Source organism: Oncorhynchus tshawytscha, linkage group LG15 (assembly GCF_018296145.1).
Source record: "Oncorhynchus tshawytscha isolate Ot180627B linkage group LG15, Otsh_v2.0, whole genome shotgun sequence".
NCBI lineage: Eukaryota > Metazoa > Chordata > Actinopteri > Salmoniformes > Salmonidae > Oncorhynchus > Oncorhynchus tshawytscha.
The window spans coordinates 29,979,439-29,993,031 of NC_056443.1; the positions used below are offsets into that span (position 1 = coordinate 29,979,439).

Sequence of the window (13,593 nt, forward strand, 5' to 3'; positions counted from 1 at the left end):
TTGTTAACATATACAACACCTATATGTTGTGTTGCATGCCATCTATTTATATTTTCCATATGCACTATCAACTAAATGGATGTTATTTGACCAAACACAACATTTTGAATTGTTATAATGAGGTCAGTAGTGTCACATTTTTATAATTACAAGGAGCTTGAGATTAGATAAAGACATATATCAATGCTAATATATGTACATTATTATTGCATTCAAACATGTTTTTATACAGTATACTATACTCACCAATGCAATGTCATGATATTACATCAATCCAAAAGTATCCAGGTGCTTTGCAGATAGTTTGCAGGACCAATAGCATGATGCATCGTGTCTCTTAATTTGCACCATTATCAGCTATCAGCCTTAAATGTGTAATTTTGAATCATCGCGTAGTCTACAATTCTTCACACTTTTGTAAATAATGTTTTCACATTAAATCGGACCATGACTTTCAGAATGGAAAGGTAAGCCAAGAGTTTCACAATACTCCCACCTGCTTTGATTTCTCTCTGGTTTCTTAGAATTCCTAACATGACAATATGCAGTACAATGACATAGTGCACTTTGGTGTTGATAAAATATACAGTCATGTTTTTTTTTTCCTTCTCCGTCCTGTAAATGTGTGCTTAACTAATACTGTTTAAGTTTTTTTGTGTATTTGGTTTTTATTTACTTCATTTATTAATTATTTAATATTTATTTATTATTTATTTAAATGTAGACACTCTTGTTTCTATTTTGTTCAGACTGTAGGATCACCAGTTGCATGGTGGAGATCTTACTGAGTTTGTGTTTGTGTGTATGCGTACACTACAGAATTTGTGTGTACGTTCGTAATCGAATCATGATTTTCTGAAACTGAATTTTAAGATTTCTTTCCTTCCCTTCCTCTCTTTGGTTTCCTCCCTCTTCAATTTAAAAAAAATATTTTGACTGTTCATTTCCTTTTGTTTCTTTCTTTTTGTTGACGTGATGCGACTGCTGCATGCTGGGATGGTGGAGGTCAAGGGTGAAGGGTCAGATTTTGGGGTCATGAATGAGGCTACTATCTAACCCACTCTGTCTCTCTCTCTCCCTCCCGCTCTCTGTGTCCGCCCCCCCTGTGTTACAGAGTGGATTCACGCCACTGCATATCGCTGCTCACTATGGAAACGTGAACGTGTCCACATTACTGCTGAACCGTGGGGCGGCTGTGGACTTCACAGCCAGGGTGAGTAGAGTACCATTACCTCTACCTTCTGATCTGGAGTCAGCTGTGTTACCGTTGTGCCACAAAGTCTTAGGCACCATTACCTCTACCTTCTGATCTGCAGTCAGCTGTGCCTCCATTATGCCACAAGGTCCTGGGCACCATTAATATAGACCTTTACTGGGACTAGTGCACAGTTTGTAGGTAATAGGAAGGGCTGCCCACACACTGTGCCAACCCTGCACAGAGTCCAAGAGCCATAAACAACAGGAGACTTTAAAACACGTCCACACACACTCTGAGCGAGTAGAGTGTATTGCTCTTTAGGAACCCACAGTCTGCTAATGATATGCTTTCTAGGATAATGACGCCATCCGCCTGATCACTTCCCCTTTTCTCTGAATTATCATGTCAATGTTTCTCCATCAGTCACTCAAGGGAACACGTACTGTACTGTACTGTACTGTACAACCACTCAGACAGACGAGAGGAACCAGGAGAATGGGAGAAAGCCTATCTTTTTTAGGAGTTGAGACTCAAAGGCAGAGACAGGGACAGTGTTCTGATCAAGCTGAAAGGTTACTTTAAGGTCACAGACTCAAGCAGTACTCTTCTTAACTCTCAGACTGTGTGTGTGTGAGAATCCTTTAATTTGCAGAAACGTAAGACTCAAAACCCCTGTCATTTCTGCTATGTCACACTTTCTCAGGTGTTTTTAGTCACAGTCATCCTCACAAGCTGTGTGTCCCGCAGTTCTTTGGGCCAGGCGATCAGCTTTCACATTGTCAGGATTTCACAGACAGCAGAGGAGTGGCCAGACGCCAAGACAACAGAACACATCCTAAGAGGATGAATGAACAGGAAGCCATTGTCAGCAATTCAATTCAATTAAAACTTTATTGTCCCAGCAGGGAAATACATTGAGGCATATTAGATAACATTAAACATAATAGAAACTGTGTTCTGGCCTTGTATACAGTAGTATTGTGGTTATATGACGGTAACTAACGCACTTTTTTACATAGCGCTGTTCCGTACAATTGACCTTATTTTAGCGCCCAACAAACGTAATACTTCCAGGTCAACTGTAATATGAATAACATTGTAAAGCACAATTTCTCCCTTTCCAGCAAAATCAATGATGAGACCTTCATGCTGCCCATCTTTGCATGATTGAAGAAAGCAATGAGCTCCTTCGGGTCTTTTTAAAAATGGGGGGTGGGGAAGTGAAACCTACTGCGTGAAAGTGAAAGGGGGAGATATGTCTAGTTGGGAAACAGCTTTTTTTTCACCCTATCTGTCCAACTTATCACCTCTAAAATGTAAATAAAACACTATAAAGAGTTTATATAATGTGTCATTACATACCTATTTGAAGGTTTGTGTGGAACTTGAATGGGGTTTTTTGGGGGACGGCTCTAAAGTGATCTTCAGAAGTAAACAGCGGCTGTCGCGGCTTTTGATCGTCATGATGGCTGCAGTGATGACGCAAAAAAGGAATGCATTCAGTTGTACAACTGACCAGGTATCCCCTTTAACCCTGACCCTGTCCTTTTCTTGTTTTTAATCTGCAAGAGAAGCGCCACACCTGGTGGAAAGAGGCTGTATGACACAGAATGAGTTGCATAATGAATGCTCTACGTTACGTCATGACACGTCACAATTTATCGTACAGCGCCAGAGGGGTCCGTTTTTAAAAACTTTTCTCCAATACTATTGGGCCATTACCATGTCAATCAATGCTTGAATAGAAACGTAGTTCACGCCCCAGATTTTGATGCCAGCACTGTCACTACAGTCGCTACATTAGTATTCATTGCAGCCTCGTTTGAATGCCGCGGTTGTGCAAATTTGAACTGAATGGGGTCAGTCACCGTTACCATTAGTTAATTTGTTTATTTCGATTTGAATGTGTCTTCCATTGTGTTCTATGTGTTTCAGAATGGGATCACTCCCCTCCACGTGGCCTCCAAGCGTGGTAACACTAACATGGTGCGCCTCCTACTGGACAGGGGGTCTCAGATCGACGCTAAGACTAGGGTAAGTCCACACACACACACACACACACACACACACACACACACACACACACACACACGTGCACACACACACCGTTGGCCAGTGTGTGTGTGTGTGTGTGTGTGTGTGTGTGTGTGTGTGTGTGTGTGTGTGTGTGGTGTATGTGTGTGTGTGTGTGTCAGTGTGTGTGTACTGTATAAGTACTGTATAAGTGTGCCCACTGTCAATATTGTATGTGGGTGTAGGATGTATTGATCAGTATGAGAGAGGGTCAGTGAGTGTGGACTGTATGTGGCATGTATTGATCAGTATGAGAGAGGGTCAGTGAGTGTGGACTGTATGTGGTATGTATTGATCAGTATGAGAGAGGGTCAGTGAGTGTGGACTGTATGTGGGATGTATTGATCAGTATGAGAGAGGGTCAGTGAGTGTGGACTGTATGTGGCATGTATTGATCAGTATGAGAGAGGGTCAGTGAGTGTGGACTGTATGTGGCATGTATTGATCAGTATGAGAGAGGGTCAGTGAGTGTGGACTGTATGTGGCATGTATTGATCAGTACGAGAGAGGGTCAGTGAGTATGTTGGTGTACTGCATAGCTGCTGGATGTGTGTGTGTGTGTGTGAGTGAGAGCTGCAGATCAATGTATTTACAGCTAGCCCACTAGAGAATAACTTGTTGAGCCTAACGCCCTCCATTTTGACCCGCTGTTATTCCTGTGTCCTTGGCCGTTTTGCTGCTCAGTCAGCTTACTGAATTAATTTAGGGCAAAAACCACTCTCCCTCCTCTCTCAAATCACTCCATCACTATACCTCCATCAATCAATCCATATTTCGTGTCAGAAAACGTCCTTTTTAAAATTATTTAATTGATATTTGTGTCTATTACCAAGGTATTGAATCCTATTATCCAATGGGTGGGTCTAGTCCTGAATGCTGATTGGTTAAAACTGCATTTCAGTTGGTGTCTATTCCGCAAGTTACCACTGGCTAAATCTATGATGTTTAAATGCCTATTTACTCTGTTCCATCTGACTCCTGTCAGAGGAATTTCATAACCCCCTCGCTCGCTCACTCCAGACACACTTATCAAGATTCACTTCTGGAATCTTCACCTTCATCCATCACTATTTAGAAGACAGTTCCAGATAATGGAAAACCCAGGAAAACACTCGCTGCCTTATCTAAACATCCCAGAACTAAGTTGAGTCGGTTCAACCATAGGTTAACGATCCTTTCTGCTTACTTAAAACCCACAATCCATTTCCTCCCCAAACTAGCTGGAATGGTATGTATTAATCAGATATAATAAAACAGAGTAGAGTTTAGTTATTTATAGTTCTATTTAAAATGTAGATATTGTTTAGTCATTATTCATAAAATTCCTAACACTCCGCAATCCACTGTCTCATCAACCCAGCCAGGAAAATTATAAAAAAACATCTAGACATTATCTCACATTTCTTTTAGAATAACATTTAGTTTTCAACAGTGGAGATTTGTATAAACCTTGTTGTTTGTCTCTCTGACATTTCCAACATTGTTTCAATATTCGAATTCGATCTCCAGCTGTCCCATAGTAATGAACGTGTTGGGAGTCGGGACTAGCCAGATAAATCAAATCACATTTTATTTTATTTATTTATTTATTTCACCTTTATTTAACCAGGTAGGCAAGTTGAGAACAAGTTCTCATTTACAATTGCGCCCTGGCCAAGATAAAGCAAAGCAGTTCGACACAAACAACAGAGTTACACATGGAGTAAAACAAACATACAGTCAATAATACCAAAAAATATAGAAAAATAAGTCTATATTCAATGTGAGCAAGTCAGGTGAGATAAGGGAGGTAAATGCAAAAAAAAATGCCATAGTGGCAAATAAATACAATATAGCAAGTAAAACACTGGAATGGTAGATTTGTAGTGGAAGAATGTGCAAAGTAGAGCTAGAAATAATGGGGTGCAAAGGAGAAAAATAATACATAAATACAGTAGGGGGAGAGGTAGTTTTTTGGGCTAAATTATAGAGTGGCTATGTACAGGTGCAGTAATCTGTGAGCTGCTCTGACAGCTGGTGCTTAAAGCTAGTGAGGGAGATACAGTAAGTGTTTCCAGTTTCAGAGATTTTTGTAGTTCGTTCCAGTCATTGGCAGCAGAGAACTGGAAGGAGAGGCGGCCAAAGGAAGAATTGGTTTTGGAGGTGATCAGAGAGATGTACCTGCTAGAACACGTGCTACAGGTGGGTGCTGCTATGGTGGCCAGCGAGCTGAGATAAGGGGGGACTTTACCTAGCAGGGTCTTGTAGATGACCTGGAGCCAGTGGGTTTGGCAACGAGTATGAAGCGAGGGCCAGCCAACGAGAGCGTACAGGTTTAAATGTCCCGAATACAACAGGTGTAGACTTTACCTTGAAAGTATTACTTACCAGCCCTTAACCAACAATGCAGTTAAGAAAATACCTAAAAAGAAAAGTAAGAGATAAAAATACAAATAATTAAAGAGCCGCAGTAAATAACAATAGTGGGCTGTATACAGGGGGTACCGGTACAGAGTCAATGTGGAGGTTATATACAGGGGGAGGTACAGGGGGTACGGTACAGAGCCAATGTGCTGGGGCACCGGTGTAGAGAGTAATTGAGGTAATATATATTAAAGTTATTAGAGTGACTATGCATAGATAATAACAGAGGCTATATACAGGGGTAGCAGCAGCGTAGAAGGGGGGGGGGCAATGCAATTAGTCTGGGTAGCCATTTGATTAGATGTTCATGAAGCCTCTTGGACCTAGACTTTGGTTGCACTGGTACCACTTGCCGTGCGGTAGCAGAGAGAACAGTCTATGACTTGGGTGGCTGGAGTCTTTGACCATTTTTAGGGCCTTCCTCTGACACTGCCTGGTATAGAGGTGCTGGATGGCAGGAACCTTGGTCCTGGTGATGTACTGGGGTGTACGCACTACCCTCTGTAGTGCCTTGCCTTGCGGTCGGAGGCCGAGCAGTTGCCATACCAGGCAGTGATGCTCTCGATGGTGCAGCTGTAAAACATTTTGAGGATCTGAGGACCCATGCCAAATCTTTTCAGTCTCCTGAGGGGGGATAGGTTTTGTTGTGCCCTCTTCACGACTGTCTTGGTGTGTTTGGACCATGTTAGACAGACAGGCAGCGTTTCTCAGCCTGTTGAAATCATGAATCAGCTGGCATCAGTTTATGGATATATACAAAGAAATGTCAATTGAAAAAAGGTACAACGAAATGAATTGCAGCTAGTTTGCAGTCTTTCCAGCTTCAGATTGAAGTGATTGTGTTTGAGTTGTTGGCTAGATCCTCTGAACAACAGTGTCCTGACGAGTCAGCACATTTTCTATACCAGGTGAAATCGCGCCTCATTAGCTCATTGGCTCATTGTTATGGATGTATTCAAATAAATGTCACTAGAAAACAGCTTAAACAAATATAAATGCAGCTACTTTGTTGTTTTTCAGGCTGCACTTTTTGACGTGACTAAGTTAGCCATAGTTGGCTTGCTAGCGAGCAAGGGATAAGAACGTTGCCAGCCAGTATGGCAATGGAACATTTAGAACGAATGACTGGGTCGCGTCCGTAGATACAGAACAAAAAGTCTGAACGACTCTTGCAACCGAACCGATAGAACAAACGACCAGCCGGCTTGAGTAGCAAACCTAGATTTGTATCGGGGTTATATCTTGTGGAAGGATTAAATAATATTTAAAATTCATCAAAATAACGTTTTTTTTAATAAAAATATGTCAAGCATTACTTGAACATGTCGGTAACCCGTTGTATAAAGTGATAATGCCCGAGAAGCCGGTGTTTGGAGGATATATTTGTCCAAAGTTAATGTAAATATGGCATAGAAAGATAATGCGATTGGATCCTAACGTCCCTATAACGTCCAATTAACGTCAGATAACAGCAGTGTTCTTCCGGTCGGTGCATTACAGCACCCATTTGGGCCCTTAATATACTATCCATCAATATATCATATTACATAATGTTGATATGATATCATAGGTGGATTCAATCAATCAATCACATGTATTTATAAAGCCCTTCTTACATCAGCTGATGTCACAGAGTGCTGTACAGAAACCCAGCCTAAAACTCCAAACAGCAGGCAATGCAGGTGTTGAAGCACAGTGGCTAGGAGAAACTCCCTAGAAAGGCCGGAACCTCGGAAGAAACCTAGAGAGGAACCAGGCTATGAGGGGTGGCGATAACAGAACATGGCCAAGATGTTCAAATGTTCATAGATGACCAGCAGGGTCAAATAATAATAATCCCAGTGGTTGTCGAGGGTGCAACAGGTCAGCACCTCAGGAGTAAATGTCAGTTGGCTTTTCATAGCTGATCATTCAGAGTATCTCTACCGCTCCTGCTGTCTCTAGAGAGTTGAAAACAGCAGGTCTGGGACAGGTAGCACGTCCGGTGAACAGGTCAGGGTTCCATAGCCGCTGGCAGAACAGTTGAAACTGGAGCAGCAGCACGGCCAGGTGGACTGGGGACAGCAAGGAGTCATCATGCCAGATAGTCTTGAGGCATGGTCCTAGGGCGGCAGGTAACCTAGTGGTTACTAGGCTACCTGGGGCGGCAGGTAACCTAGTGGTTAGAGTGTTGGACTAGTAACCGAAAGGTTGCAAGATTGAATACCCGAGCTGACAAAGTAAAAATCTGTCGTTCTGCCTCTGAACAAGGCAGTTAACCCACTGTTCACGGGCCGTCATTGAAAATAAGAATGTGTTCAAATCAAAATCAAATCAAATGTATTTATAAAGCCCTTCGTACATCAGCTGATATATCAAAGTGCTGTACAGAAACCCAGCCTAAAACCCCAAACAGCAAGCAATGCAGGTGTAGAAGCACGGTGGCTAGGAAAAACTCCCTAGAAAGGCCAAAACCTAGGAAGATACCTAGAGAGGAACCAGGCTATGTGGGGTGGCCAGTCCTCTTCTGGCTGTGCCGGGTGGAGATTATAACAGAACATGGCCAAGATGTTCAAATGTTCATAAATGACCAGCATGGTCCAATAATAACAAGGCAGAACAGTTGAAACTGGAGCAGCAGCACGGCCAGGTGGACTGGGGACAGCAAGGAGTCATCATGTCAGGTAGTCCTGAGGCATGGTCCTAGGGCTCAGGTCTTCCGAGAGAGAGAAAGAAAGAGAGAAAGAGAGAATTAGAGAGAGCACACTTAAATTCACACGGGACACCGAATGGGACAGGAGAAGTACTCCAGATATAACAAACTGACCCTAGCCCCCCGACACATAAACTACTGCGGCATAAATACTGGAGGCTGAGACAGGAGGGGTCAGGATTTGCTTAAATAAAGGTTCAATAATAAATAAATAAAATATACTACCACTGGTGACCTTGAGCTGTGTGTGTGTGTGTGTGTGTGTGTGTGTGTGTGTGTGTGTGTGTGTGTGTGTGTGTGTGTGTGTGTGTGTGTGTGTGTGTGTGTGTGTGTGTGTGTGTGTGTGTGTGCTTGTCACCTTAATTGGGGAGGATGGGCTTGTGGTAATAGCTGGAGTAGAATAGATGGAATGGTATTAAATACATCAAACATGGTTTGATACTATTCCATTCGCTCTGTTTCAGCCATTATTATGAGCTGTCCTCCCCTCAGCAGCCTCCACTGGTACTGTATGTATGAACCGTATGGATCTGTGTATGTGTTCTCTACAGGACGGCCTCACACCTCTACACTGTGCAGCCAGGAGTGGACATGACCCAGCAGTGGAGCTACTGCTGGAGAGAGGAGCACCTTTGCTGGCCAGGACCAAGGTACACACACACACACACACACACACACACACACACACACACACCCTCTCTCTGACAATCTTCTCTCTCTCTCTGTAGAACGGTCTGTCTCCTCTCCACATGTCGTCTCAGGGTGACCACGTTGAGTGTGTCAAGCACCTGCTGCAGCACAAGGCGCCTGTTGATGATGTCACCCTGGACTACCTGACTGCGCTGCATGTCGCCGCCCACTGCGGTCACTACAGAGTCACCAAGCTGCTGCTGGACAAGAGGGCCAACCCCAACGCTAGAGCACTGGTAATACTAAACGCTCCTATACCCACTAATACAATGACTGTCATTACAAGGACCATTACTGCAGGCCAATATGGTTCCTGGCCATTTTGACCATTTTGTCTCATAGAGACAGAACAAAGTGTTGGAGTGAAAATAAGATGGCCTCTCATGTATGTCTCAACATGTCAACATGTCCCTACATGTGTATGTAGGTGTGTTTCATACATCATGTGTCTGGTGTGTGTGTCTGTCAGAATGGTTTCACCCCGCTGCACATCGCCTGTAAGAAGAACCGAGTGAAGGTGATGGAGCTGCTGGTCAAGTATGGAGCATCTATCCAGGCCATCACAGAGGTAGGAGACTGTGGTCAGTCTGGCCACTTCAGATATGTGTTTTAGAACTTGTTTCATTACAACAAGCTTGGCAATATACACACAAGTACCACTACACCAGATTACACTATTTACCATGCATCCACACACCCCTTTACTCTTCAACACTTGATGTAATGTCCTGTTGATGTACAGTCCTGTTGATGTAATGTCCTGTTGATGTAATGTCCTGTTGATGTAATGTCCTGTTGATGTAATGTCGTCCTGTTGATGTAATGTCCTGTTGATGTAATGTCGTCCTGTTGATGTAATGTCCTGTTGATGTAATGTCCTGTTGATGTAATGTCGTCCTGTTGATGTAATGTCCTGTTGATGTAATGTCGTCCTGTTGATGTAATGTCCTGTTGATGTAATGTCGTCCTGTTGATGTAATGTCCTGTTGATGTAATGTCGTCCTGTTGATGTAATGTCCTGTTGATGTAATGTCCTGTTGATGTAATGTCCTGTTGATGTAATGTCCTGTTGATGTAATGTCCTGTTGATGTAATGTCCTGTTGATGTAATGTCCTGTTGATGTAATGTCCTGTTGATGTAATGTCCTGTTGATGTAATGTCCTGTTGATGTAATGTCCTGTTGATGTAATGTCCTGTTGATGTGGGGTCCCAGTGACTTGTGTTTTGACCAGAACTGGCTTCACATGCATGAGTGGTAATAATACCTTGTAATGATGAAAACCCCCTCCCTCCCTCCCTCCCTCCCTCCCTCCCTCCCTCCCTCCCTCCCTCCCTCCCTCCCTCCCTCCCTCCCTCCCTCCCTCCCTCCCTCCCTCCCTCCCTCCCTCCCTCCCTCCCTCCCTCCCTCCCTCCCTCCCTCCCTGTCTCCCTCCCTCCCTGTCTCCCTGTCTCCCTCCCTGTCTCCCTCCCTGTCTCCCTGTCTCCCTGTCTCCCTGTCTCCCTCCCTCCCTCCCTGGCTCCCTCCCTCCCTGTCTCCCTCCCTGTCTCCCTCCCTCCCTCCCTGTCTCCCTGTCTCCCTCCCTCCCTCCCTGTCTCCCTCCCTGTCTCCCTCCCTCCCTGTCTCCCTCCCTGTCTCCCTCCCTGTCTCCCTGTCTCCCTCCCTCCCTGTCTCCCTCCCTGTCTCCCTCCCTCCCTGTCTCCCTCCCTGTCTCCCTCCCTGTCTCCCTCCCTGTCTCCCTCCCTGTCTCACTCTCTGTCTCCCTCTCTGTCTCTCTCTCTGTCTCTCTCCCTGTCTCCCTGTCTCCCTGTCTCCCTCCCTCCCTGTCTCCCTCCCTGTCTCCCTCCCTCCCTGTCTCCCTCCCTGTCTCCCTCCCTGTCTCCCTCTCTGTCTCCCTCTCTGTCTCTCTCTCTGTCTCTCTCTCTGTCTCTCTCTCCCTCCCTCCCTCTCTCTCTCCCTCTCTCTCTCTCTCTCTCCTCCCTCCCTCTCTCTCTCTCTCTCCCTCCCTCTCTCTCTCTCTCCCTCCCTCTCTCTCTCTCTCTCCCTCCCTCCAGTCTGGCCTGACTCCCGTTCACGTAGCAGCCTTCATGGGTCACCTCAACATCGTCCTGCTGCTGCTACAGAACGGAGCCTCGCCTGACGTTAGCAACATTGTGAGTGATGGGGGTTAACGTCAGGACAGTGGGTGTGTGTGTGTGTGTGTGTGTGTGTGTGCGTGCGTGTGTGTGCGTGCGTGCGTCTGTGTACGTGTATGCTTCTCCTGATTCAGGTGTGTGTTGTGTGCAGCGTGGGGAGACTGCTCTACACATGGCATCCAGGGCAGGACAGGTGGAGGTGGTGCGCTGTCTGCTGAGGAACGGAGCCATGGTGGACGCTAGAGCCAGGGTAACACAATACACACAACTCACCACTCCACTCACACTCAGTACTACTCTACTCTCCACTCTGCTCCATACTCTACCATATAATCTACTCTCTACTCTGCTCTATACTCTACTCTCTACTCTGCTCTATACTCTACTCTCTACTCTGCTCCATAATCTACTCTATACTCTATACTCTACCCTCTACTCTACCCTATACTCTACTCTATACTATACTCTATACTCTACCCTATATACTCTACTCTACCCTATACTCTACTCTACCCTATACTCTATACTATACTCTACTCTACCCTATACTCTACTCTACCGTATACTCTAATCTATACTCTATGCTATACTCTATACTCTACTCTACCCTATACTCTATACTCTACTCTACTCTACTCTATACTCTACTCTACTCTATACTCCACTCTACTCTACTCTACTCTACTCTACTCTACTCTACTCTACTCTACTCTACTCTACTCTACTCTACTCTACTCTACTCTATACTCCACTCTATACTCTACTCTATACTTTATACTCAACTCTATACTCCACTTTATACTCTACTCTACCCTATACTCTACTCTATACTCTACTCTATACTCTACTCTATACTATACTATATACTCTATACTCTACTCTATACTCTATATTCTACTCTATACTCTACTCTTTACACTCTATACTCTACTCTACTCTACTCTATACTCTACTCTACTCTACTCTATACTCTACTCTATACTCCACTCTACTCTACTCTACTCTACTCTACTCTACTCTACTCTACTCTACTCTATACTCCACTCTATACTCTACTCTATACTTTATACTCAACTCTATACTCCACTTTATACTCTACTCTACCCTATACTCTACTCTATACTCTACTCTATACTCTACTCTATACTATACTCTACTCTACCCTATACTTTACTCTATTCTCTTCTCCGCTCTATACTCTACACTCAACTCTATACTCCGCTCTATACTATACTATATACTCTATACTCTACTCTATACTCTATATTCTACTCTATACTCTACTCTTTACACTCTATACTCTACTCTACTCTACTCTATACTCTACTCTACTCTACTCTATACTATACTCTACTCTACCCTATACTTTACTCTATTCTCTTCTCCGCTCTATACTTCATTCTCTACACTCAACTCTATACTCCACTCTATACTATACTATATACTCTATACTCTACTCTATACTCTATATTCTACTCTATACTCTACTCTTTACACTCTATACTCTACTCTACTCTACTCTATACTCTACTCTATACTCTACTCTATACTATACTCTACTCTATACTCTACTCTATACTCTACTCTATACTCTACTCTATACTATACTCTACTCTACCCTATACTTTACTCTATTCTCTTCTCCGCTCTATACTCTACACTCAACTCTATACTCCGCTCTATACTATACTATATACTCTATACTCTACTCTATACTCTATATTCTACTCTATACTCTACTCTTTACACTCTATACTCTACTCTATACTCTAATCTACTATATTATCGACCCTATACTCCATACTCTATACTCTACTATATACCCTATTCTATACTCCACTCTATACTCTACAACATACTCTATACTATGCTCAGTACTCTATACTCTAGTCTACTCTATACTCCACTCTATTCTATTCTCGTCCCTATACTCTATACTCCATTCTATACTCTACTCTATACTCTACTCTATACTCTACGCTAATTTATACTCTATTCTACTCTATTCTATACTCTTGTCTCTAAACTACTCTATATTCTACTCTATACTCTACTCTATACTATACTCTAGACTCCACTCTGCTTTATATTCAACTCGACTCTATACTACACTCAATACTCTAACCTTTACTCAACCATATACACTAGTCTATACTCTACTCTATGCTATATTCTACTCTGCTCTATACTCTACTCTCTACTCTACTCTACTCTACTCTACTCTACTCTACTCTACTCTACTCTACTCTACTCTACTCTACACTACTCTACTCTACTCTATACTCTACTCTACTCTACTCTACTCTACTCCACTCTATACTCTACTCTACTCTACTCTACTCTATACTCTACTCTACTCAACTCTACTCGACTCTTCATTCCTCTCCTCTCCTCTACTCTCCA

At 43.4% G+C, this 13,593-nt stretch overlaps 1 protein-coding gene across 1 annotated transcript in view; it reads left to right on the forward strand.

Moving 5' to 3' along the window:
* LOC112214895 (ankyrin-2-like) overlaps positions 1-13,593 on the forward strand; it is a 192,760-nt gene that overhangs the window by 98,539 nt on the left and 80,628 nt on the right. Inside the window, 8 exon segments of the mRNA XM_042298414.1 lie at positions 459-467; positions 1,115-1,213; positions 3,134-3,232; positions 8,918-9,016; positions 9,095-9,292; positions 9,526-9,624; positions 11,110-11,208; positions 11,342-11,440. Of these exon segments, the coding sequence (XP_042154348.1) occupies positions 459-467; positions 1,115-1,213; positions 3,134-3,232; positions 8,918-9,016; positions 9,095-9,292; positions 9,526-9,624; positions 11,110-11,208; positions 11,342-11,440 (801 nt within the window).